Source organism: Electrona antarctica (genome assembly GCF_951216825.1).
Source record: "Electrona antarctica genome assembly, chromosome: 5".
Taxonomy (NCBI): Eukaryota; Metazoa; Chordata; class Actinopteri; order Myctophiformes; family Myctophidae; genus Electrona; species Electrona antarctica.
Genome location: NC_136810.1, coordinates 55330702 through 55358566, shown reverse-complemented (window position 1 = coordinate 55358566; position 27865 = coordinate 55330702). Strand labels below are relative to the sequence as shown.

Below are 27865 nucleotides of genomic sequence, written 5' to 3'. Positions count from 1 at the left end.
ACAGTACACCCACCTTCTAATGAGAGCGCAAAATCTGTCTTGGAAGAGCCACCCATCGACTAATCTAATATACGGCAACCTTCCCCGTGTTTCTTCACTAGTCCGATCCAGAAGAACACAGTTTGCCGGCCACTGCTACAGAGCTGACAATGAGGTTATATCTTCCCTTCTTCTCTGGAGTCCTGCCTCAAAGCAGACCAGAGGTAGAAAACTGTCGTTCCCCGATGTCATCGCTATAGGGACACATGCATCAGTAAGCAGGAACTGGGGATGGCAATGAAGGACTGGAAAGTTTGGCGTGGCGTTGTGAAATCCATGATCTCGAAAAATTATGATGACTTATGACTCATTATCTGGGCAAGGACTCGCCGCAATCTGACTTTCATTAACAAAAAAAGTTAAAAATAATTATATATTTTTTTTACATTATGTGGAAACAATTAGAGAATGAGAGAAAAGGTTAGAGATGGAAAGACAACAAAAAATGTGTCCAGAGTCGCATGTGTTTTGCAAGAAGGATTATACAACGATTTTATGAATGCCCTTTTCAGAACCATTTTAACTGTAAGCCTAAAGCCAAAACATAGCCGATCTACAAGCTCACAACCTGACACGTGTGAGCCTGGTGGGCAGGCATGCTGGACGGGCAGACTAATAACTTGGATGTGTGTCTCCAAGAATATGACTATCGGCAGAATCGAAAGTTTAGAATATTTGGCAGTCCTGTTTTCATTTTTCACGAGATCGGTGGTTGTTGCAACTACCTGCACAGTACAGCTATCATGCGACATGTTGGGAGGGATCGCTATTTTCGCTGTCCGTCGTCACACAACAAAGTATATATAGAGTTGAAGCATTTTCTGGCCATTACTCTGGCTACTACACAAGGTCCAGAAAGCATTGACATGTCTCGACATGATTCTCCATCTTCGTGCCTCAGCCTCCACCGGAGACTTGTGCGCAATGACCCTTGACCTCCATCCACCCTCCGGGCACGCTCATGGCTATCGTCGCGAGACGTTCCCTAACTATTGCCCGGGAGCAGAGAGAGGAATAAGGACACCAATCATGGTGGAGGTGTGTGTGTGTGTGTGTGTGCAACACGCGTGCAAGTCAATTTACAAATACATATCTAAATAGAATAGCTTAAACAAACCAATGACAACTGTATGTTGTGGTTTGTGCCGTATCAAGGGCCCAACTAATTAACCCTCTTATGGCCAGCCTAATTAACAGTGGATTGTGCCTTCTGCCTGCACTACTCAAATGTTTAATTTGTCATTTTAATGCCAATAGAAAAATCCGTGATATACACACTGCATCTCATTCTCACACGGCAATCCTATAGTATTACACCCAGTCCTGATGGTGGCGGTAGCGTCACCATTGTGCCGATTTTGACCAAATAGAGCGAATCTGGCGATGTCACTTCCGGTTTAAGGAATCACAATTCATTACGTCAATACGTCAACTGGCCATAAGCGGGTTAAGTGCATCTCCATGCTGCTGTGATGAAAAGCTCACTTTGAACGCATAACCCGCGTTCCACGACATTTATTCCATTGTCTTTCCACGCATAATATGCTAAACCCGCTATTTGTTTAATTCGTTGTTAGATGGTTATTATGAAAATCCGTTTTTGTCGCGGACATTGTGACGAGGCGGACCGGACGCGTTGTGATGACGTAACCGGAAATCAACCAACCGCCGGCTTTGCAAGGGATTCTGGGAAACTGAGTCCAATGCAAAGTGAACGAGGGGGTATACTAGGGACAATCTTAGCTCGCTTTGCTCTTTGTCTGTGACCCGGATCGCAGAAGTGGCTTTTTTTGTCGGCTCAATAACAAATCATGGGACTGTTTTCAAGCGGATTTTCATGGATCAAAGGCGCAAATACTTCTGCATATGCTCCAAAAGGTAATTAACACTTTGAGGGCGTTAAATTGATTGATCAAACGATATGCCCTGCTTAATACGACATCCCCGCTATTTGTTTTATGTGTCTAAATCGCCCTATTTTAATAATTAAAAAGAAAGTCCGTCTTTGCCGCGGAGCTGGTGGAAGGAGCTAACTGTTGTGATGTTGAAACCGGAAATCGACACATTCGCTGGGCTGCTAGGGCTTCTGGGAAATTGAGTCCAATGCAAGTGAACGGGGGTTTTGTCTGACTACAACAGCCTCACACCCCCCTCCATGTTGCGTAGCAAGATGGCGATTGGTGCGATGGAATGTAAACACACGGCGCAAGCTATCTTCGGCGGATTTTCGACGATCAAAAGCCCAGATACTTCAGCGTATGATCTAAAAGGTAATAAAACAATCGCGGCAGCTTAGAATATTTGATTATAATGCGGGTAACGCATAGTACGCAGTAGAACTGTTCATATGGAATCTTCATGAACAGGCTTTCATTATTTGTCCTTTGCTCAGAACAAGAATCGGGTGCTTCGAGGTGCTTTTGAAATAAATACAGTTAAAGAAGGGATTTCAAAGCAGAGGAGACAATACATCCTTTTTAGGCATTTAAATGTGTATTTATTACACATACGCGTGCGCGTGGCTTACCTCTTTTGCCTTTGCCTTCAGACGGGCCTGTTCGGGGTCCTCCTGTCTCGCACGACTCTGAAATTAGAGAAAACACGTAAGACAATCACAATAAAACATAAAGAGAAAGACAGACTAAACCAAGTGCGGGCCAAGAACTGCAATAAAAAGTAATTGCCTATGATAATATGGGTCATAACTTACAGATAATACTCCAAAAAAAAAAAAAATTCTAGATGGGGAAAGTACATTTAGTTCACAAATGGATAATTCAGTGAAAAATGTTAATGTGTTCAACGGCCCACATAAGTCACTATGGGGTGGAGAGTGAATTAAATTGGCCAACTTAATTCCTGTGACAGTGATGATAGCGTGGTTGGGGAATTCTACTCCGTGGAGGCCAAGAAATAATCACCTTCCTCGTGGCATCTCGATACTACATCAACATAATCACCCTGTGTGTGTGTGACTCCAATAATGATATCTTTACAGGACTCTGTGTATGCTTATCTAATTGTCTCAGTCCTTCATATGTCAGAATGCCCTTACACACACAAAAGCAGTTGCATGCAGGTATATGTAGGGACACACATATTTAACCCATTCAGGCCTGACGTCAATTTTCTGAAAGTTTTCTGAAAGTTTGAGGCACATTTTAACGATTTTTTAAAAATAGCAGACCTACAAGTTCATAGCACGGCACTCGGTGCCGCGCTATGAGCTTGTAGATCTGCTATTTTTCAATAGCTAAATTATAACATAATGTATGTAAAAGGTAAAAGGGGTTCCCGCTCAAAATGGGTTAAGGTGGCGGAACTTTCAGAACTGTATACTAATGTTAAACAATATTTATATTTTTATGACTCGACTCACAACGACGACTGGTTTACGTCTCGACTGGAGACTTGACTTGCTTTATGACTCGCCTTGACCTCAGACTTCAAAGCAAAAAACTCAAAACTCTTTTTTCTTAAGCTGGTGTGTGTGTGTGCGTGTGCGTGTGTGGTTTGTGTACCTTGGCAGCCTTCAGAAGGATTTCTCTTTCCATTTCGTCTTTCCGTTGTTTCTCCATTCTTTCCAGCTGCTCAAAGAAGCGGAGCTGCGCCCTGACATCTGACGACTGCTCATACCAGCCTTCATCCTGAACCACGGAGAGGACGGACAGACAGACAGACAGACAGAGGGGAGAGGACAGAAACACAGGACGGACGGATGAGAGGGTCAACAGGAGACATGGAGATGGGATCGAGGTCATAGAGGAAGAGAATGGTACTTCCCATTACAATCAGAGCTGCAGCCTCACTCCGAATCTTCCGCCGCAGTCTGAAAACGCACCCCCTCGGACTCCAACATGGCCCGTAGCACTTGCCCTAGCCCCGACGACCTTACAGGCATATGCAAAGGCTCGACTTATGTAACTTAGATAGCCGATCTACAAGCTCACAACGCGTCGCGCTGCGACGCACTGTGACGCGCTGTGAGCTTGTAGATCGGCTATTTTCAGCCAGTGTAAAAACAGTCATTACGACGGCATCAAGGCCCGCCGAAATACATTTCAGTCGACTAAATGAATATGTAACTAATAATATCACATCAGTAAGTAAAAGACGTTTACCTTCCCCCCCTCGGCGCGATGCTGGGCTACGGTCGACACCTTCTCCAGCAAGGACCGCAATCTGCACTGGGTAGCGTGGGAGATGAAGTTCACCACCTCCACGGGAACCTCCGTCACACCAAACTTCTTGGCTGAGAGGGGGGGGGGGGGGGGGGGAGGCTTTGCTTAGTGCAGTGGTTGAAAAAGGAAGAAAGAAAGTCTGCACACCGTTTTGAAAGCTCCCCAAAAACTTTATTTACCAAGGCGGGGTAAAACACAACGTTTCTGGGCTCTGTGGCCTTCGTCAGGTATGAATATACCTGACGAAGGCCACAGAGGCCGAAACCGGAATAATGGTTTGAGCATGTTTAATAAAATAACTGCCAGAATTATGGTTTTGGCAGTATTTTTGTTATTTCTTATTTTCTATTTTGCTATTTGGTTTGTTGGTCATGCATGTATTTGTTGCAGAGTTTAATTTTGTCATTTCCGGTCTTATGGCCATATATGGTGTCAAGTTATCATGCCTGACGAGCCGTCTGAAGTGGGCAGACGGAGGTTTGTTTGACAACAGCGTGTCACCATGTTAAGGTTCGTTTCCGTGTCAATATTTTCTGTTTGCTTGTCAAGATTTAAGTTGTGTGTTGTATTTGGTTATGAGTCTAATTTATCAATTGTGTTTTTAAGACATCACTGGGAGTGACATAATTTATATAACTTGCTCTTTCAAAGTTGACTATGACAAAACAACAAATTGTTCTTTATATATAATAGGAGGAGGGGTTCTGCGCAAGTTTACCTCATCTCCTTACCAACCACCAGAGGGCTCCACACGCTCATCTATCAATACATTCTAGGTATCTCTGTATGTCTGACTTTCCTTCATATATGTCAAGAACTTCACTCTTTGGTTAATATTGCTAAGGATGCAGAATTCTGCGAAATCGATCGCATACAAGCGTGTCTCCAGAAATGGCCTGGGCATTGTGTTGTAAACTACTACAGCCATGCCACGAATGGACACTGCACCAGTCTTTTTTAACTAACCTGAAAACATTTTCATTCAGTGATGCCTTTCCTTCACTGACGGGACTGTTGACCTGATCCTACTTCCAACCCAGTTCATTATCTTGTCTGTTTTCTTGATATGCTTTTGAAACTTTAAACAAGCATTCTGGGATAGTGCTGCACGATTCTTGCTCAAATATGAATCTCGATTTTTCTCCACCAAGAATTGAGATCATGATTCTCACACGATTATTTTTTTTTCCATGCAAAATATATATCGTCTTTAGTCTGTAGTTGCTGATCATTACTACATTCAAAATGTGGCACCTGGAGCCAACTATTGTGGCTTGAAACATACATCGCCAAAGTGCTCGACTTAAACATCTCTTAAAGTCTCTCTCTTGTAGCCAAAACATAAGAGTAACTAAAATGAATTGGACAGCCACCTAGTGCAGCACGATTCTTGCTCAAATTTAGAAATGAGATCACATAGATAGGGTGTCTGAATCTAGATCTCCATTTTCAGATGAATTGTGCAGAACATTTTCTGGGATCTCCTCTCTTGATGTAAACGTGTTGACATAAATCCTTGCCGTTAGTAGAATTGAGAGGGAGTGAAGACAGATTTTACAATACTTGGCAACCCTTCATTGACGATTTCAATAAGTGCACGATAACCCCTCCTACACAATAGATAACAATTAAAAATTGGAAAGGGAAAAAAAATGTGTTATTTTTTTCATTAAAATACATTTCTGTAATTCAGTTGATATACCCCTCTAAGAGGGCACAACAACTTTGTTTGTCTGTTACCTTCTGTCACTGTTTAACTTTTTTTTTTTCTCCTTGTTTATCGCATTTATATAGCTTTTTTTTAATCTGTATTGTATCTGGAACATTTACACTACCTATTATTTTTTCGTTTTATATTACTTACTCATTTATCTGTCAATGATATTCTGAAGTTATGTCAAATACAAATGCCTAATAAAAACAGTAAAACAACAGTAAAAACAAACACTGCAGTGTTACCTGTTTAAGAGGACGAGACGCGAAGACCGTACGGGCGACGCCATGTTGCTTATGGTGCTCCATGGAAGGAAAGAAACATGCGCAGTTGAGACCAAGGAAGCTGAACGCGGAAGTGTTGGCTGCATAAAGCCCATTGCGCATGTTTCTTTCCTTCCATGGAGTTGCATGGAGCACCATAAGCAACATGGTGTCGCCCGTACGGTCTTCGCGTCTCGTCCTCTTTAGACAGTCCTTGCCCGTTTCTAGGATGTGTCGCTGCAACAGGCCGGTACGTTCCGATTACGATACGATTATGATTATGATACGATTCGTTGCAAGCCGAAAATAGCCGATCTACAAGCTCACAACGCGTCGCCAAAATACATTTCAGTCGACTAAAGTCTTATGATATTTAGTCGACTAAAACTAGACTAACAGGTGACTAAAATGTGACTAAAACTAAATGAAAACTATTCAAGAGACTTATGGCTAAAACTAAAATAAAAAAAAGTCGCTGTCAAAACCAACGCCGGCTGTTTACCCGTTTCGAGGATGCGTCGCTGCAGCAGGCCGACGGGCAGGAAGGCCTCGTCCTTACAGGAGCGGATCTTGGTGCCCACCAGCTCCGAGCTGGTGGCCAGGATACGGGCGTTCTCCTCGTTAAGGTTGACGCCCGCCATGGACGCCACGTCGTTGATGTCGTCGTCATCTCTGGAAGAACAACAGATGGCAGAGTCAAAAAGTAGTCAAAAATCTACAAATCTTTCAAATAATTGTAGTGGAGCTAGTGAAGTACTATATTTGCCTAGTCTGCGATGTAGTGGAGTACAAGTAAAAGTATTGGAAATGTGTGAGTGCTCAAGTAAAGTACAAATACCTCAGAATTGTACTTAAGTACAGCACTTAAGTAAATATACTTTACACCACTGCTTTCTAAATGTACACAGTCGACTTTCAGTTTCAACATCATGGGTGGTTGTAGAATGTTACCAGGTAGATAAAAGGATCTACTGTAGATTCACCTCTTTATCCATCAAACCCAGGCATTCGGTCAACGTTACAGACATTTACAGATCTTTAATAATTTTTATCCCACGACTTTGTAACCCATTTTTCACCCCTGTGTCAATTATCTAATCTGATCCTGGTCTCTACACACCCTCCGCCAACCTAGTCCCCATATATGGGGGACAAAATGGTAAATGGTAAATGGTGCATTTATATAGCGCCTTTATCCAAGGCGCTTTACATAGATTGTGCATTACATTCACCCATTCACACACACATTCACACACTGATGGCAGCGGAAACCATGCAAGGTAATCAACCAGCACATCAGGAGCAATTAGGGGTTCAGTGTCTTGCTCAAGGACACTTCAACACTAACTCTGGGGGAGCCCGGGTTCGAACTGGCGACCTTGCGGTTACCATACGGAAACTCTACCCCTGAGCCACCACCGCCCCCTCGGGGGACATGAGGAGAGCAGACAGACTTGAACTCATGCTTCCTTCATGCCTGAGTGTCCAAGTTGCTCCCAACCAGTTCCTTTCCCCTCCATCAGGCTCCCTGGGCCACTTACAGATCTTTATTGTATAGGGCAGGAGCTGCCCCCGTGTGGCCGATAAGTGTACCTACACGTTAATAAGCAGCTTATCCGCACAAAGCACAAGCATCAGGTCATGAGTTCCATATCCTATTTAAGCACGCCAAGGGGCTTTGCAAACAAAACGAGTGCATATCTCACCGGAAAGTCCCGCCCCCCGGATCACTCAGCTTCTTCTGATTGGCTTGGGCGGTCACACTAATGAGACTCTTGCCGGCTGTGATGGTAGGTGCCCTCACAGCTGTGCCTGAGGAACAAATGAAGACACTAAATCAATGCACTCACTATTGTGGACGGCCATAACATAACATAACATTACTCTTGTGCGTCATTGTATAAGTTATGTGTAGACAATGGCATCCTTTAGTGTGTATAGTTTCAATGTACAGATTTATTGCTGATAGGTTCTTGGTTTGAATACCAACAAAGTCGCCCTTTTACCAACTCGACCCGGGCGTACAGCCTCAGCCTGGTATTCCTAAAGTAACCCAAGTAAATTATGCTTAAACGGTTAAACCTAACCTTATTCCTAACCTTAACCTCAGTAAAACGGTGGAAAAACCTAACCCCTATTCCTAAACTTAACCCCAGCAAAACTATGCCTAACCTTATTTCTAACCTTATTCTCAGTAAAAAAGCAAGGCTTTTGCACACCTACAGGCGACAGGTGTGTAGGAGAGGGTACGGTGCCCAACAATGAAAAAGGAACAAACACCCGCACACTGTCTTCAAATGCAGTGACCAACTTTTATTTAGGGAAACAGCAACGTTTCGGCCTATGCAGTCTTCATCAGGCTATCTTTATGGTATAGCCTGGTATAGAGGACAGGAAATCCACCTTTCCAGCATTCTGTCTCTCAGATGCCACTCTAGCTGTGTCCAAGGAATTAAAATACCATGGACATATCCTCTCTGAGGATCTCAGGGATGACAGTGACATCCAGCGACAGTGTCGCAAAATACATGCTCAGGCCAATATGCTTTTAAGAAAATGTTCTATGTGCTCAGTAGACGTAAAATGTGCCCTGTTTAGATCGTATGTCACCCCTTTGTACACAGCCCATCTATGGTCCTCGTACAGAATAAAAAACATGCAACGGCTCAGAGTGGCATATAATGATGCCATGAGGTTACTGCTACATGTTCCTAGGTGGCACAGTGCCAGCCAGTTGTATACTTCTGTTGGTGTGCCCACACTTGATGCTTTGTTAAGAAAATGTACAATTTTATGCAACATCTGGAGGTGTCCTGTAACAGCATCATAGTGGCACTAACGAACCCTATGAAGAGCTGCTACCGGGTCACGTCCAGGCTGCGTAAGCACTGGCTCAGCAGCCTGCTGCTGATTAGGTAGGTCTGTACGTCTTATATGCACTACTGTACTTGTATTAATTGCTCGCTCTTATCCTTTTCCCATGTTTTTTGTACGTTGATTTTATGTGATATGGACTACTGTCTGAAATAAAGATTATATATATATAGAGTGTCGCAGTCCCGCCCCCTTTCATGACGACGCCAGGCCCAGGAAATGAATCCCAATGCATTTTTCCCATAGACATTTCAAAAAGTATTTATTTAAAGACCTTTTAAGCGTCCTACGAAGCCAACTCGAGTCGTGACAAATCATGACAACAAAACACAATATTTTGGACCAAACAAATAATTACAAAGAAGAAAAACAACAAAAAAAGTGTTGTAACCTGCCGTTTTTTTCTACTTTCTAATTCTTTGTTTGGCCCAAAACATTGTGTTTATTGTCATGATTTGTCACGACAAGAGTTGGCTTTGTCCGCGGCGTAAACGTCTTTAAATTTCTGAAAAGTCTATGAGGAAAATTAACAGGGATTTCTTTTCCGGGTCTCTCGAGGGGGCGGGACTGCGACGCTCTATAGCCTTTACAGATAGCCTGATGAAGGCCGCATAGGCCGAAACGTTGCCGTTTCCCTAAATAAAAGTTGGTCACTGCATTTGAAGACAGTGTGCAGGTGTTTGTTCCTTTTTCAACCTTATTCTCAGTAAAACAAAATAAAGAATACAAGAACCGCCGCACTGAGCGGTCGGCGCAAAGAAAAGCGAGGGCGAGATGGATTATGGGCGACGGTACCCGTTACCCTTGGTTTAGCTATGATCCTGATTACTGTTTCTATGCTTTTTGATGTATTACCTCGTATTTTCCTTGCTTGCTGTAAATCGCTCTGGGTTAAGAGCGTCTGCTAAATGCCTAAAGTGTATACATGAGTGGAAAACACTCACTATCATTTATTTTACAAATACATGATATATTCAGTTTATGTACTTGGGCACAACAGTTTTGATTTTTGATTGATTGAAATATTTATTAACAGTTTGCAGAATTACAGTACTACATTTCAAGCACAAACTCAATACAAAGACTGTTAACTGTGAGTGGACGACCCAATTAAGCATTACACTTGTTTACAAGAGGGTCCACCTTGTTCAATTCATCAAAACATTTAGAGACGTACAAATAGACACTTCTATATAGTCAAAGAACAGAACAGGAATTCATCATAAAGGAGGTAAAAAGGGAAAATAAACATATACAGTGAAGGGAAAAAGGGGTGGGTGGTGGTGGGGATTCAGATTTTACGTGGGCCAGTTTCGAATTGCAGCCGTCCGTAGGTGCCCTTTGAGAGCGTTTTTGAAGGAGTCAAGGGATTCGCATGTCTTAATGACTGTTGGTAGGGCGTTCCACATTTTGGTGGCATAGGAGCGAAAAGTTGGGCAGGGTTAACAGCAAATGCAGATACATCCGCAACCACTACCATAATGATTTAAAGAACAATACGCCATTTAACAAACATTGCCTAATGTGGTAAATGAACGTCCGCCCACTTCATTACAATAAAGCAAACGGGGCTAAAACAAACAACAGGACTTATGACTGGATGCTGTGTGGTTGTGGTACCTTACCTTGCGGTCTTATAGACGGGGACATCATAATGGGCATACGGTTAACGGTGTTAACTGGTTGGACCCCGGGTCTCCTCATAGCCTGTCAGGAAAGAGGAAGAAAATTATGAATATTCATATAACTTAAAGTGGAAAAAGAGTCAAAAGGACACACACATCTAAAATCCTAATATAATAGGCCGGGTGCCTGATCAAAACCAGTGATAGTAGCCGAAAGTCTGATGAAGACCTTCGTCTCGAGACGTTACCATTTATAATAATAAAGTAATGATATTTTTCTTTTTTTTTAATGTTTTTTTTTGTGGTTTTCACCTTTATTTTATATTTTTTTCATGGAGGGACAGACAGTAGGCTGACAGGAAATGGGGAGAGAGATGGGGGAGTGACATGCAGTAAAGGCCGTCGGGATCGGGAGTCGAACCCACGGCACACTGCCAGGCTGGATTACCAGCCAAGGTGCCTGGACCGCTGAGCCATGGCCCAGGTCAAGTAATGATATTTCTGGGGGCAGAAAATGGTGTGCAGACTTGTCTTATTCTTGAACTATTCATATAACTCACTTTGGGACGTCAGTGGGTTGATGTGTACACTAGACAGACTAGTCAGCGGTTGAGTTAGTACAATAATAGGACTAGTGTACAATATTAGGACAAGTGTACACACTTAAGCATAAACTAGTAGTCTTACAACACAGACTAGTCTTAATCGTAGAATTCTTGCTTTTCCACTTTAGCTGAGCTTAAGCTCTAATGATCTGTAATGGAACTTTACTCTTTATATAGTGTTTGAACACTGATATAGACATTAACATCAAAATCTAAAAAAAGGCATCCATATCTACCTATCTAAAATATACAGAAAATGAGTGATACAGTGGAGCAAGAGCTGACACTGTTTCCCCTTTGTAAAAAAAAACTGATTTGTATTACCCTTGGACCAGCTAATCCTTGTTAAAATGCCTTGTAAAGCCTAATTACCCCCTTTACAATGGTGTCAAGTCAATGGAAAATGAATAAAACATCATTGAAAAACGAGTTTCTTCCAGGACAAAGACAATTATGAACCCACAATGAAAGGTTTGTAATGAAATTGCTTATGGCCTGGTAGTGCACGTCAATAGCTTGGATCACAAATTGAGATATCCGTCATTTGGAAAATACAACACTTGCCATTGTAAAAAGATAATTTAAAACAAACTTAACGTCCATTTTAAATGATAGCAGGTAACTTATGTACTTGGTTGACAAAATGACACTGTTACACACACTGGATCAAACCATGTGTATGCACAACTAATACATGCTGTTGGTGATATGAATTGTGTTAACCCATTTTGACCTGGGAACGATTCTACAAAATGTCTTCTAAATCCTGACAGTTTTCTGAAAAACCCTATGTTTCTATGTCAGTGGTTCTCAAACATTTTCATGTCAAGGACCTCCAAGATTATATATAATTGGCCGCCGAGCCCCATCTGAAAATATGTTGTTCCAGGGACACCCCAGAAGCAAAGATTTGAGTTAAAAACTTTGGCTCTGAAAGAATATTCAAAGATTTGCGCCACATTTTCACGATTTTTCAAAAATAGCAGATCTACAAGCTCATAGCGCGGCACCGAGTGCCTATTTTTCAATGGCTAAAGTATAACATGCTTGAAACACCAAAATGGGTTCCTGCCCAGAATGGGTTAAGACAACAAGCAATCACTATAGGAATGCTACACACACCAGTCCTAGTGCCGGTTCACGGCAGAACAATTCAAATAACTAGTCTTCAAGAGACATAAAGTTGGCCCCACACACACAAACACAAAAATGCTCGCCCCCGGATCAAATACGGCAAACCTAACCTTATCCCTAAACCTAACCGGCATCAGTCAAACTATATGCTAAATCCTAAATGTATTTTTCTAACTTTAACCTCAGCAAAACAAATACAAGAACTGCTGGGGTGAGTGGTCAGTGGGGGAAAAAATTACCGCCTGCAGCACACACTATTAGCCCAAGACATGCTAATATTGTAGCTGGGTGATTGCTGCAATAGAATTTCACCATAATGTATTACAAGCCTATGAATTGTAAATGTACTGTATATGCCCGTACAGATGGCAGCTGTTGATAATCACATGCTAATTTATATCTGTATATCTTTTTTGTTTCACAGACAGAACCTTCATTTTAAGAAACGGTATGAGGAAACGTCAACCATATTTAGCCATTGAGAGATGTATTGCTGCCTGCTAGCGACAGACACATACTAATACTACTCTATCTGGTATGGAAGAGCAGACAGGCAACATTATTGAGATGTTAGTATGGCTGACATGAGTCATTCATCACACTCAATTAGAAAATTGTACGCTCTCTGGGAATGCATTCCCAGGAATGTGACAAATCCGCTGCTAAAGCAACAACAGTCACTTAAAAACACACGCACGCACGCACGCACGCACGCACGCACGCACGCACGCACAATGTCTCATTCTTGTCTTTTATGTGACCGAGCTGTATCCCCAAGGCACTTAACACGCTGCCGCAAGATGTGTGCTCATGCATGTCACCATAAAAAAAAACGAGAAAAATAAATAAATGCTGGTCAATAAATCCTGTCCAAAATATTGCTACAAACATTTCTCAATGATACGTCACGTACGTTTTCATAGGAACCAAACATGACACCGGCTGATTTCTTTAATTTGTTCTTCTAATCAATCTAATCAATATATTCTCTCTGGTTGAATGTGTGTGCTAATCAGTAAAAGCCCCTAGTGTAGTGTTCTCGTCTAATGAAAACCTACATACATTAGACACCACGGGCTTAGAGCCCCCTACAATATTTATAAGGTTTTTTTTTCAGATGTTTAATGTTTTCCTGTGCCAATGTTTAGTGCTATATATTGAGGCATCGTATACAATTTCTTTTCAAGTAAATACATTTTGAGCGCTAGGTTTCGACATTTTAATCTCATCTTAAAATGGAATTTAACGAAATACGATGCAGCTGGTTTCGAACCCTAGGCTGTACCGCTCAGGATTTGATTTTATAGACGGAAGAGATTAGTCTCCCACCTCAAAATGACTACGCTCTTAAGACGTTTCTGTGCTTTCACTTATACTTCAAAACGCAAACCGTATGCGGTTTGGTGAGAAAAGCAGCACATACTTAAATATGCTTAAATCAGTGTTGTTTTTGGCAGCAAATTTTGATTTTTTTAGTCATAGTCTCTTGAATAGGTTTCACTTAGTTTTAGTCACACATTTACACATTTAGTCAGCCGGAATGTTTTAGTGTTAGTCTAGTTTCAGTCGACTAAATGTCATAATGATTTTAGTCGACTAAAATGAATTTTGGCGGGCCTTGATGCCGTCTTGATGTTTTAGCAGATCTACAAGCTCACAACGCGTCGCACTGCGGCGCGTTGTGAGCTTGTAGATCAGCTATTTTCAGCATGCAACCAAGTGTAAAATAACTTATACTGGATCTCTTGTCCACTAGTCCCTTCCTAACATTTTAGTCTAGTTTTTTATTTGTTCGACGAAATTGTCGATATATTCAGTCTTAAGGTGGCCTTACACTAGCCGATAATCGGGCATTTTTGACGCTCGGGGGGTGCCCGACCGTTCAAAGCGCGATCGGGATCGGCCCGATCAACATCAAGAATGTTTGATATTTGCTCTGCCCCGCTCCGATTATCCTGTAGTGTGTGGTGCTATCAGATTTCAGATTGAAAGAAATCGGCTAGTGTAAGGCCACCTTTAGTTTTAGTCATCATAGCTTAGTTTTCATTTAGTTTCCATTTAGTTTTCGTCAGTGAAAAAAGGTAGTCGACACTGGCTTAAACCTGTTACATCTAAATACCCAGGCTGTCTAGGAGTAGAGCAGGGGTTCTCAACGTTTTTGGCCGGGGACCCCCGGAAATGCTTTGGCAATGTCTCGGGACCCCCGCCCCGCCCCGCCCCCTCCCGACCCCCAATATAAATTGACTACTACAATAACCTTAAACCATTTTGGGCGGGAACCCCTTTTGGTGTTTTAAGCATTGTTATAATTTAGCTATTGAAAAATAGCAGATCTACAAGCTCATAGCGCGCCACCGAGTGGCGCGCTACGAGCTTGTAGGTCTGCTATTTTTGAAAAATCGTGAAAATAAAATTTAAAAAAATATCTTTTTTTTTTTTTTTTATAATTTGGGGACCCCCTAAAATAATTTGGCGACCCCCCGAGGGGTCGCGACCCACGGGTTGAGAACCCCTGGTCTAGGAGTAGAGCATCATCATACCACGGTAGCTGTGTTTGTGAGCGTCGGCCTGATGCTGCTCACGGTGGGGTTGATGGGCAGCCGGGCCCTGATGGTGGTGGTGGTGACGCTGGTGTTGTGTGCTGTCGGAGTCACCATGATGGGCTGGGGGGTAGTCGACGGGTTCAACAGAGACTGCTGGTTGTTGAGCAGGGATTGGCGCAGGGCGGGGAGGCTTTTCTGTAAGGAAGGGAAACCGGCAGGGAAATCAGTCACAGGTTTCACGATAATGTATTATTATGATGATTTATTAACCCATTTAGACCCGAGGACGATTCTATGAATGCCTTCTAAATCCTGACAGTTTTCTGAAACATCCTATGTTTCTGTGTCAGTCGTTCTCAAACATTTTCATGTCAAGGACCCCCAAAAATGATATGTAATTGGCCTCCGCCACCCCATCTGAAAATATGTTGTTCCAGGGACCTCCCCAGAAGCAAAGATTTGAGTTAAAGTGTTCACTCTGTAATAATATATATTCAAAGATTTGAGGCACATTTTCACGATTTTTCAAAAATAGCAGACCTACAAGTTCATAGCGCGGCACTTGGTGCCGCGCTATGAGCTTGTAGATCTGCTATTTTTCAATAGCTAAAGTATAACATAATGCTTTAAAACACCAAAAGGGGTTCCCGTCCCAAAATGGGTTAAGATTGTAATTATGTCCAGTTTATTACAGAGATTCTGTGCTAGCACTTGTATTGGAAAGAGAGTTCATAGATAAATGGTTTCCGGTCTCGCCCCGGCCATAGTCGTCATATTTTGCGTTTACTTTTATTTTTAATAAATGCCTGTAAGTGCAAATAAGGTTTTACATTTGAAATTGTAACTTTGTGAGTCTGAAACAAATTATGTGAGTTTTATCATTCAAGTGTCACAGGACAGGCGTGCAAAATTAAAATTCACTCAACGACAGCATCTAAATCACTATGACAGACGACTTGATATCAAATTTAATCAAACAGCCTTACTTAATTTGATTCATTATGAAGTGCTTTAAAGGAGTAGTAGTGGTATTAATAGATGGTCATTAGAGCATTGTTAATACTGTATCTTGAGTACATTTACTTAAGTACTGTACTCAACCCATTTAGACCTGAAGACGATTCTACAAATGCCTGACAGTTTTCTGAAAAACCTCATGTTTCTGTATCAGTGGTTCCCAAATTATTTCATGTCAAGGACGCCCACAAATATATGTAATTGGCCGCCGACCCCCATCTGAAAATATGTTGTTGTCCCCCACCCCCAGAAGAAAAGATTTGAGTTAAAAACTGTTCTGCTCTGAAAGAATATATTCGGGGCCACATTTTCACGATTTATCAAAAATAGCAGACCTTCAAGCTCGTAGCGCTGCACTCGGTGCCACGCTATGAGCTTGTAGATCTGCTATTTTTCAATAGCTAAAGTATAACATAATGCTTGAAACACAAGCATGGGTTCCCGCCCAGAATGGGTTAAGTACAATTTCAAGGTATTTGTACTTTATTTGAGTATATCACATTTTCAGTACTTCAGTACTTCTACGCCACTGTAACATTTCAGAGGCAAACATTGTACTTTTACTCCACTACAATAATTTGACTAACTTTAGCTACTAGTTACTTTGTAAATTTGGATTATTTATTATTACAAAACACACATGAACCTTACACAACTGCTATTTTCAAAGGATTTGTAATACATATTTTTGAAAACTTGTGAAATGGGACATTCTGCATAATGTGTACTTTTACTTTTTGGTACCAATTTTGATACCAATACTTTTGTACTTTTACTCTAGTAGATTTAGAATTCCGAGCTTTTACTTATTCCTACATTGCAGTATTGATACTTTTTTTTTTAATGTTTTTTTTCCGCCTTTTTCTTTTATGGAGGGACAGACAGTAGGCTGACAGGAAATGGGGAGAGAGATGGGGGGGAAGACATGCAGTAAAGGCCGTCGGGATCGGGAGTCGAACCCACGGCACACTGCCAGAGTGCCTGGACCACTGAGCCATGGCCCAGGCCAGTATTGATACTTTTACTTAAGTAGAGAATGTCGAGTACTTTTTCCACCACTGACCTTGAGGAAGGGGATGAGGTAGGGCTGAGGGGAGGAATTCAGCTCAGCCTGGAGCCGAGTGGTGAACTCCTCTGGCTCGATCTTAGCATCCTAAAACAAAGAAAGAAACAAGTGGAGTCATGAAATGGGATGAGACCAATAGAGCACCAAAGTCTGACATCAATATCGGTAGAGGGCGCAAATCCACGGGTTCATGTACTTTTTTTTATTTATTTTTATATAATTTTTATCCCACGATTTTGCAAGCCAGTTTTTTCACCCAGTGCCAATTATCTAATGTAATCCTGGGCGCTACACTTCCTCTGCCAACCTGGGGGGGGGCAGCGGACTGACCTCATGCCTCCTTCTATGCATGAGGAGTCCAAGCTGCTTCTTTTCACCTGACAGGGGGGAATTTCCCCGGCCGGACATAGCGCGTGGAAGGAACACGTTATTCCACGTTATTTCCCCTCCATCAGGCGCCCCGGTTGGCCAGGGGGAGGTAGTTTTAGAGACCAGGATTACTGCATGTTTTTGTGAGGGTACCTACCCTAGAGGGTACCTACCCACAGGGAGAACATGCAAACTCCACATGTACTTTTTATTTGCATTGTAATCCCCATAGGGGGATTTTAGATCGCCTCATATAAGAACTGTGTTTGATAAATAAACATGTCACCCTGGCCGTTTCACTCATATGGATATGAAGAATCAACTGACTGAGAGAAAACGCTATTGTTACTGCTACTGAATTAGTTTTCTCTAGAAACAGACGGTATCATATATGAGTGACTGACTGTCGCAAACGATACAGAGACACCTCCCTGACAGTAACGCCGAGACAGCTTGTTTATTTTTGGACCACAATGCTTATATGAGACGATTTTAAGAGGACCCCATGTTATTCTCCATAGAGAAATTACTTCCGTGAACCAGGTGATGAGCGAGTGACATCAGAGTGACTTCGGCGCTCTATAATTATTTAAAAAAAATCACACCTGTGTGAAGTGAGGGGCGTTATATACACGCTGCGGAAGGCTTGACGCCGAAACGCGCCCGTGTTTTTGTCTGTCCGTGCTGCACAATGAAATAAATGCACCAGAAGGACTTCGGAGTGCTGGCTATTTCTCTATTATATTGAAGTGAGGGGCGCTCTCATCATCGTATCATACAACATCTCATTCTGGCCAATCACAATTTGCGTCCTCACTTTTGTCTTCAATGTTTGTGTTTACGTATTATTTGTGTTTACAAAAAAAGTGTTCAAAAATGGCCATTAATTTTCAATGGTATTCGATGTTTGTGTTAGGACAATGTTTGTTTACACGCACCCTCAAAGCTGGACATAGGAGGGACTGGCGCCCCTCAAATATATATATATATATATCATTTCAAAAGGATGTGTGTGACAATTTACAATTTAGGCATTTAGCAGACGCTCTTAATCCAGAGCGATTTACATTAAGCAAGAACAAAAAAAGCATGGGAATACATCACATATATAAAAAGCATTTATCATGAAACATGCGTAAGCTAAGAACGTAACAGTGGAATATCTATATAATGAAACTATACATATGTACTATGACTACATACAATGCAATTATAGTGCTGTCTACATAACATGCTATAAGTCTGTATGTGTGTCTCACACACACACACACACACACACACACACACACACACACACACACACACACACACACACACACACACACACACACACACACACACACACACACACACACACACACACACACACACACACACACACACACACACACACACACACACACACACACTTACTCTACAAAAGTAAATGTGGCTTCTTTTTTTTTACTCACAAGTAGATCCTGCACCAGGGCTTTCACATTCTTGGAGGTTTCTGGGGAGGGGGAATTGTGGGATGCCAACTTGATCAGCGTGGCCAGAAAGTTCTTGCATTTCTTCACGTTTTCCTGCATTTCCTGTAAGAATTAAAGAACAGAAAATGTGAATACCATTCATTGTTAAGATTTCTTATTATCTCTGTGAACTGTGTCCAGTCAAAAATGTGTGGTCAAACGAAAGCGCTGGTTGATTTGAGCTGTGGCTGGGAAGTTAGTCTACGTAATCAGCCACTCTGGTCACTTTGGTGGACCACATCAGAAACACAGACCTCTACGGAGGAGGCCTCCTATTGGTCACTTTGGTGGACCACATCAGAAACACGGACCTCTACGGAGGCGGCCTCCCATTGGTCACGGACGAGGTCAGAGAGAAGGAGGAGGCCGGCAATGCACCAGTGATGTTTTTGGCAGCAATTTTTTTTTTGTTTAGTCATAGTCTCCGGGAATGAAACTTAATTTAGTTTTAGTCATATTTTAGTCACCTGGAATGTTTTAGTGGCAGTCTAGTTTTATAACTAGACTAAATATGATTTTAGTCGACTAAATCTAGAGTTGATTTAGATATAGATCGGCTATTTTCAGCATGCAACCAAGTATAAAATGACTAACGGATCTCTTGTCGGCGGCGGTGGCTCAGGGGTAGAGTGGCTGGATGGAAACCGCAAGGTTGCCAGCTCGAACCCGGGCTCCCCCAGAGTTAGTGTCAAAGTGTCCTTGAGCAAGACACTGAACCCACTAATTGCTCCTGATGTGCAGGTTGGTGCCTTGCATTGGTTTCCGCTGCCATCGGTGTATGAATAAAATGGTAAATGGTGCATTTATATAGTGCCTTTATCCAAGGCGCTTTACATAGATTGTGCATTACATTAACCCATTCACACACACATTCATACACCGATTGCGGCAGAAGCCATGCAAGGTACCAACCAGCACACCGGGAGCAATTTGGGGTTCAGTGTCTTGCCCAAGGACACTTCGACATGTAGCCAGGAGGAGCCGGGATTCGAACCGCCGACCCATGGATCATTGGACGACCTGCTCTACCTCTTGAGCCACAGTCGCCCACAGTGAATGAATGGGTCAATGTAATGCACACATCTATGTAAAGCGCCTTGGATATTAAAAGGCGCTATATAAATGCACCATTTACCATTTTGTCCACTAGTCCCTTCCTAACATTTTAGTCAACGAGGTGTGGAACTCAGAGGATCGACGTTTTCCTCAGGTCAGGTGAAAATAGTTAACCCATTTTGGGGCGGGAACCCCTTTTGGTGTTTTAAACATTGTTATAATTTAGCTATTGAAAAATAGCAGATCTACAAGCTCATAGCGCGCCACCGAGTGGCGCGCTACGAGCTTGTAGGTCTGCTATTTTTGAAAAATCGTGAAAATATTTATTTCAGAAAACTGAAGGATTTAGAAGATTTTTTTTTTAATTTCGAGGTCAGGCATAAATGGGTTAAGTAAGTTAGTAACCAGAATACAAGAGATCTGCCCCTGCTGCTATGTCTGTTGACATCTAAACTCAACATAGGGGCTAAAACTGGTTGAAGAAATGCTGGCATTTGATGGCAGAACCTCTCACTGCTGCTCTATAGTCCCTTTATTACCTGCGCAAGCAGAGCGTGCAAGTAATGTTATCAGTCAGGTGCTACGAAACGTATGTCCCTTAGCAGCAAATGATACGACGTCATATGCTGGCACGGGACATACGGAAGCAGACCGTGCAGGTATGTGTTCCGTCATGCTACGAAGCGTATGTCCCATGACGTGATGAAGATATGTACCAATGTCCCTTAGCAGCAAATGATATGACGTCATATGCTGGCACGGGACATACGGAAGCAGACCGTGCAGGTATGTGTTCCGTCATGCTACGAAGCGTATGTCCCATGACGTGATGAAGATATGTACCAATGTCCCTTAGCAGCATATGATACGACGTCATATGCTGGCACGGGACATACGGAAGCAGACCGTGCAGGTATGTTTTCCGTCATGCTACGAAGCGTATGTCCCATGACGTGATGAAGATATGTACCAATGTCCCTTAGCAGCACATGATATGACGTCATATGCTGGCACGGGACATACGGAAGCAGACCGTGCAGGTATGTTTTCCGTCATGCTACGAAGCGTATGTCCCATGACGTGATGAAGATATGTACCAATGCCAGGGTATAATTGGTTTACGATGGTGACGTAATGATGATATGTTTCAGGTGTTTCGGGTGGACTAAAGGTAATGCCCCTATGTATACATGTATGTAATCTGACACCACTGCCATAACAGGCATAAGTAATCATTACCATACTCCAAATACTACTTTTTTTCCTCCAAAAGCAAGGTACGTAGCAAATAGCTAAACCTAAACATTCAATATTGCGAACGTTCTTTCACAGAGAGGCTGAGATTTGAACGTTTGTAGCGGTCTACAGTACTTGCACGCTCTGCTTGCGCACTAGTAGGCCATGTATGGCCTACTTGTGTGCAACAAGCAAGTAGGCACTCGACAGAGTGCAGTTCTAGTTGAATTTAGATTTCCGCAGAAGGCTGTGACCCCTGTGCCCAGAGTCATATGTGTTTCTATGTATTTTTGTTCCAATGACTGTATGACGTACTTTTTATTTTCTATGAATCTGCTGATCTATAAGAAGCCACGCTTACTTTCTATAAGATTACCATACTCACATTTGAGTTTAGTTTATAGACAGTGCCAGGACACTTCAAAAGAGTGGCCGCACACACTGATAGCCAAAGTGCTGATTATTTATTAGGGACGCAGAGTGAGCAACCAACGTTTCGACAGATGCAACTGCCTTCCTCGAGTCAGGAGGAGTCAGGACACTAACTGATATGATTTAGTGTAAACCTTTTGAGTCTATTTTATTTGATTTGGTTTTGTTTAAGTGGATATTTTGTTGAAGATGTATTTGCTTTGTTTAATAAATGTCAGATAAACTTATGAAAAGTGCTAGTGAATTAAAAAACCCACCAGTGATTTTATTTTTTTTACTTTCTGATCAGATAAAGACAATTCTTTATCTGCATTATGTGTTCTCTGTAGATCCCGTTGAGACTGCAAATAGGTGCTGACGACGAAAGCAACTTTGTCATTATTGGCCTGAGTTTTGCACAAACCTGCGACACCCCCGCGATTCTGACGGCAGGGGTGGAGACTGTGGCTGCTGGTACGCTGTTCATGGCAAGGTTGCTTTGAACAGTGCCAGGCTTGGCCATGGTCTGTCCTGCCGTTATCACCGTCTGGGCCTTCTGAGGGGCATTCATCTGAGGGGCACTCATCTTCACGGACATGGCCGTCCCCACCGGAGCCACCGTGATGGCCTTCTAGAGAGAAACACGGCGATATTTCATTTCAATATTTAGGTATTATTTAGTTGACAGTATTATCAAGATAACTGTACTGATACTTCAACCCGTAGCGTAACGCTAGAGGCCGATTCTAGAAATGCCTTCTAAAATCAAGATTTTTCAAAAATGTTCAAAAATAGCAGATGCTGTGAGATTTGAATATCTGCCATTTTTGAGTGGTGTAAACCACTCCTACAACTGGCTTTGTTAGTCTGTCTGTCTGTGCTCAAAAAATGAGCATGGTTGATGCCGATTGGTTGATGCTGATTACATTACGTCAGACCACAGCTGATCAGGCTATATAATACCTTACACCACTCAGTTCACACGGGTGTGATTTTATTTGACTAGCAAACGCAAACATCTAAAATGACACTTTTCCCGGTTTTGATGGGTTAATGACCCATAAGCCAATATAATAGAATATATTCATATTATTTGATGTTTTATTATTGTAATGTAATAGTAATAGACTAGTGAAAGTGACTGGTACACATCTAGAATTTACAAGCCACTTAAAAAAAGTAATCTTGTCTTGACAGAACCAAACCAGAACCAAAACTAAATACCTGCTATGCTAATGCTAACTAGGGTTTCAACAGTACAGAAACTGAATGGCAGTAATATTGCATTGATGATGACAGATGCATTCTGGCAAGGCAGCTGTTAGTCGTTTAGCAGCTTATTAGCTTCCTTCTATGACTATGACCGCCAATCTTAACATCAACCCTTTGGAAAAGTATTACTACTACTACTCTATGTGCAGATAATATGGTACTTTATAACAATAATCGATCCGAGCTCTGTCGACTTCCATTATGAAAATAAGGTGACATATTTTAAGTATAAAACATATGTAAAAAATATATGTATTTGAAGGGTTACTGCCTTGGCCAACTGGCACTGGCAGTATGTACATGTACATGTATGTAAGATATTTTAGCTCCGAGTCCGATTGGTCCAGTGGTTTGCAGGATCAGCCCAAGAGGACAGTCCCAAAATACAGATATTCTTCAAGAGTCATGCCGTAAAACAAATCTCCCCCTACTACTAACATCAGTTAGGCTGAACACGAAAGTAAGGAAATGCATTACATTGAAAGCAGCATAAAATGTAAAGAATGGATTATTAGGGTATTATCCCATTTAGGGGGCAGGAACCCCTTTTGGTGTTAGCATTATGTTATGCTTTAGCTATTGAACACCGAGTGGCGCGCTACGAGCTTGTAGGTCTGCTATTTTTGAAAAATCGAAGAACCACTGACAGAAACATAGCTTTTTCAGAAAACTGTCAGGATGTAGAAGACGTTTTTAGAATCCGATCTCAGGTCAAAATGGGTTATTACAGTGTAGTACACACCTGTGTCATGGCAGCAGCAGAAGGAGATGGGGACTGTACCATTCTAGTCTGTCCGGGAGATGCCATTCGGACTGTCTGGGCCGTCACAGGCACCTTCAGAAAACAGGCAGAGGTCAAGAGGGATGACTACACACCTTATAGAAGTATATATAAACCTTCATAGAAGTATAGAGACTGTCTGACACAACTGTAAATCTGATCTACTCGTTGTTATTTACCGGACTGGGTGCACTGACTCGGACTGTGGTCGCAGCTGTCGGGGTGGCAGGTCTCGGGGGGATGTTGGTGACCGTCTGTCCCTGTTGGGTTTTGGCCTGGGCCTGGGCCAGGACATGCTGTGGTACCATCACCAGCTGGCCAGTCTCTGTTCTCACCAGAACCATACCTGAAAAGGACGAAAGGAAATAATTAGGGATGCACCGAAAGGGAAATTTTACTTGGCCGAAACCGAATACCGAATATAGGAAACAGTTGGCCGAAAACCGAATAATATATATTTTTTCCTAACATGCTGTCATGGCCGTACCTTTAAGCTACCTGATTTATGGCAAAAGACATGATTATGGCAAAACTTCACTTAAATAATAATCACTATTATGGGTCCATAAAACATTTATTCAGCACTTTTGAATGCATTAATTGCATACACTATTCGGTGATATAAATAGGCCGAAACCGAATAGGCCGAAAATGCATTTTTAGCCATTTTCGTCCGAATATTTTCTGCGGCCGAATATTTGGTGCATCACTAGAAATAATCAGACAGTTAAGAGTCAACTGTATCCGACAGATCTTCCAAGCCGACCCACCACTGACATAGTATACTACGTCCTGAGATTAAAATAGGGTGCATTTTGCATCCCAAAACGCAGTTTATAGTTAAGGGACGCAATAAAACAACGGCCTCTGCATCCACGGGATGCACTACTGTACTGTTTTTTATTCTAGTTTATTTTGCTAGCTTTAGTTATAATAATCATTTCTTCTTCTGTTTTCTACATGAATATAACCACATTATAACCATATAAAATGAAATGGGAGATAAATGCTGCAAATTGTAAAAATGGCAAAATATGACTCCTAATGTCGTTGAAGTGGGACTCATGAAATGTCCCTGGGACTCATCTAAAAGACCATCCCTGCATCCCGGGACTCATTACATTGAAAACCTATTTACATCACAACGTCCAACTACCAGTATGAATCTAGTGGCTCTTGGTTTTTGTTGTAAGATTAGATGTTTTCATATGCCCCTGTGTTTATTTCATCTTTGCAAATGTGCCACTTCTTTCGTTGCTTTCCATGCTGTTATTTAGTTCATTATGAAGGGTGAAATACATTAATGATGATAAACAAAACTTCCTAATGAAGGTGTCTTGGTGCATTTTAACGGAGGCTGGTATGTTGGTTAACTCTAGCAGACACTTTGACACGAGGTTCTACTCCATTATACCAACATAAAAGCAAAGCAAAGTTACTATATTTACCCAGGGTAACTGGACTAAGCATCAGATACTTGTTTACAGCCAGGCCCTGCTCATAGAACATTTCATGGTAGTGGTTCAATGCCTTGCTCAAGGGCACTTCAGCGGTGGTAATTTTAACGTGCCGGTCCGGGGATACGAACTGGCGACATTCCGGTATCAAGACCGCTCTGCAAACCGTTCGGCCACCGCTGCCACATAGCTATTTGAATGATGACCATGTTAGCTAAACATATCGACAGTTCAACAAGTGTTTTGCAAAGACATTGCATGATGGTGCTGAGCGATGTTCACTTTCAGCAACTGCTCAAAGTCTGTCTAAGCAAACCGACTTATTAAGTGACAATTGGCATTGTGCTGAACTTAGGTTTTAATCACTTCATTTGTCAACCAGAACTATATAAAAATCACACCCGTGTGAAGTAAGTGGTGCAACTCCGTGTGGGGGTCCCCGGGGGGGGTTCCAGCGTCCGAAACGGTTGAGAAATGACAGTTACCGTGTGGGGGTCCCTCTACTGTACTGTACTGTCACTGTACTATACTGGCACACCCAAAATCACCATATATACAGTTAATATGTGCGTGTGTGTTTGTGTGTGTTAGGTTGCGCACAGGTGGTGAAAAACAACCATGCTGATTTCGTGCTCAGACACACCCACCCAGCCAGCCAGCCACACACATAGTCACTTAAGGAAGTGGTTGCACCACTTAAAAATAGCACAGGAAATTGTCCTGGTGGTACTGTGGGAGAAACTTAACACATTCTGGGGGGGAAATGTCAACTATAGGAGGTCATAGTTACCAGGGGGTATGGTAAATCCAGGAGGCAGCTGAATTGTGGTCTGTTGTTGTGGTCTGACAGCCAGCTGAGGGACAGCGGTCCTGACAGGGCTTGCAACAAGCCCCGGCCTCTGCTGCTGGACCGAAGTAGCCATTACAGGTGCAATGGGCGGCCTCACAAGAGTCACCGCGGGCTGACCGACTCCGTTGACCGAGGGTTTCACGCCGGCGGCCAGTGTGTGCGTGACAGCGGTGCTGGTCACACTCTGAGGCTGGCAAATAATGGGGGAATTGATCGGAGGGGGAGTCGTTCCGAGAATGACAGAGTTGCCCGAAATTGGCTGGTTGGGCTGCTGCTGCACCAACATTTTGGTGTGCATGAGAGTGTTGCTGTGGTTCATGACCTGAGGTGGAGGAGCGGACGCCGGGGAGCCCGTCGTGCCCCCCTGCGTGACCATAGGAGAGACCTTTATTGGGTCCATCATCCCGTTCTGGGACACCACGCTGGACATGACGGGGCTGCAGGGGTGCCTTTGCAAAGCAATCGTAGTGGACGCCACTGAAGACTGAGGTATGGGAAAGTTGGGGTGCTGCGAGGCCATGGACACAATAATATTGGAGCCTCCTCCACCGGGGGCACTGACAGTAACGTTACTTATAACGGTGCCCGCTTGGGGTAGCGGTGGTGGTATCACACCGGGGGAGTTGTTGACCCGTTTCGCCGCTCCAGAGTTACCGTTCAAACTCTGTAATCCGGGCGAGGCAGTTCTGATCCCTATCCCTTGTTGCGTTGTGATGTTCGGGTTGTTGGGAGCGGACACCACCGACGTGGTGCTGCCCACCGAACCCAGAACAGTAGCCCTGTTGAAGCTAGCAGCGGCAGACTGAGTGGGCAAAGTTACAGATCCTGGCACGGGAGAGATCGCGGGAGACACTCCAAGTGTTTGTAAATTAGATCCGGCGTTAATGACGCCCGCGGGGGACAAAGTAGAGGTAGAAGAGGTGGGAATCTTGTGGGAGAGCGCCTCATTGGCGCTCGGTTCCTGGTTTAACCCCGCTTTTGGTTGTCCTTGTTGTGGCTGCTGCTGCTGCTGCTCCACTGCCACTGCCAGAGACCCCACTTGATCACGCACTTTCCCTGAGAACTGGCTGACAGCGCCCGCAGCTCCCTCTCTCTTCGCCCCGCTATACGAAGCGATGGGTGTCTTTTGACGACCGAGTTGCGATTCCAACGAGCCAACTAAGTCGCTAACCGCTTTCTCGTCCACCTCATTGAAGAGCATGTCCTCCAGTGGGTCGGAGGCTCCCGCCATCTTTGATGTCGGACCGTTGTGCAAATCGTATTTTAGAATGTACGCGTGCGCGCACCAACCCGTGTTGTTTACGACCATAGAAACGGAGCGAGCTAGAAGAGAACATCGGCGTCGTGCGTCGGTCTGACGTGCGCTCTTTTCTTTTCTTTTCTTTTGCTCGATTGGGCTATTTTTTGGGGGGGGGGTTGCACTTGCAAAGATACATATTAGAATATAATTAATAACACAACATCTAATTACCGGTATATAATTTAAAAAGGTATTAAAATGAAACATTTGATGTTCAAATTAAGCAACATTAACATTTATGTATAGTCGGAGTTGCAATTATTATTATTTGTAGGCCCTATTATTATTGCGTCACCACCACCCTAATATGGCAGTAGGCGTTCCTATTTACTGCTCATATATCTGGCCGGTCTAGAGCCCGCCTACTGTATCCGGTATTCTTTTTCATTACGAACAGATACATTCACGCAACACGTTTCCGTATCCGCTCGAGGCGGCGGATGCGAAAACAAAACTGTTTGGGGTTGGCGTACGTGCTCGCGCACGATGGTTCTCCACGTCGTACGTAACGTACGTAGCGTTGGTTTCTTCCCCATAGACATATATTTTCTCTCTACCTGG

The 27865-nt window shown here is 42.9% G+C and overlaps 1 protein-coding gene across 2 annotated transcripts in view; it reads right to left on the bottom strand.

The window, feature by feature from the left end:
* Nucleotides 1-27326, bottom strand: part of LOC306923664 (transcription initiation factor TFIID subunit 4-like) — a 42668-nt gene extending 15342 nt beyond the window's left edge. Inside the window, exons 1-13 of one of the 2 annotated variants that reach the window (XM_079501887.1) lie at nucleotides 25945-27326; nucleotides 23877-24043; nucleotides 23659-23751; nucleotides 22069-22275; nucleotides 18882-19004; nucleotides 17059-17148; nucleotides 14976-15173; nucleotides 10697-10778; nucleotides 7904-8009; nucleotides 6700-6869; nucleotides 4161-4291; nucleotides 3561-3686; nucleotides 2567-2623 (exon numbers count right to left, since the gene is read on the bottom strand). In XM_079501887.1, the coding sequence (XP_079358013.1) occupies nucleotides 2567-2623; nucleotides 3561-3686; nucleotides 4161-4291; nucleotides 6700-6869; nucleotides 7904-8009; nucleotides 10697-10778; nucleotides 14976-15173; nucleotides 17059-17148; nucleotides 18882-19004; nucleotides 22069-22275; nucleotides 23659-23751; nucleotides 23877-24043; nucleotides 25945-27313 (2919 nt within the window). In that variant the 5' untranslated portion in view covers nucleotides 27314-27326. The remainder of the gene's footprint in view (nucleotides 1-2566; nucleotides 2624-3560; nucleotides 3687-4160; nucleotides 4292-6699; nucleotides 6870-7903; nucleotides 8010-10696; nucleotides 10779-14975; nucleotides 15174-17058; nucleotides 17149-18881; nucleotides 19005-22068; nucleotides 22276-23658; nucleotides 23752-23876; nucleotides 24044-25944) is intronic. The other variant, XM_079501888.1, reaches the window with a different exon arrangement.
* Nucleotides 27327-27865: the final 539 nt, after the last annotated feature.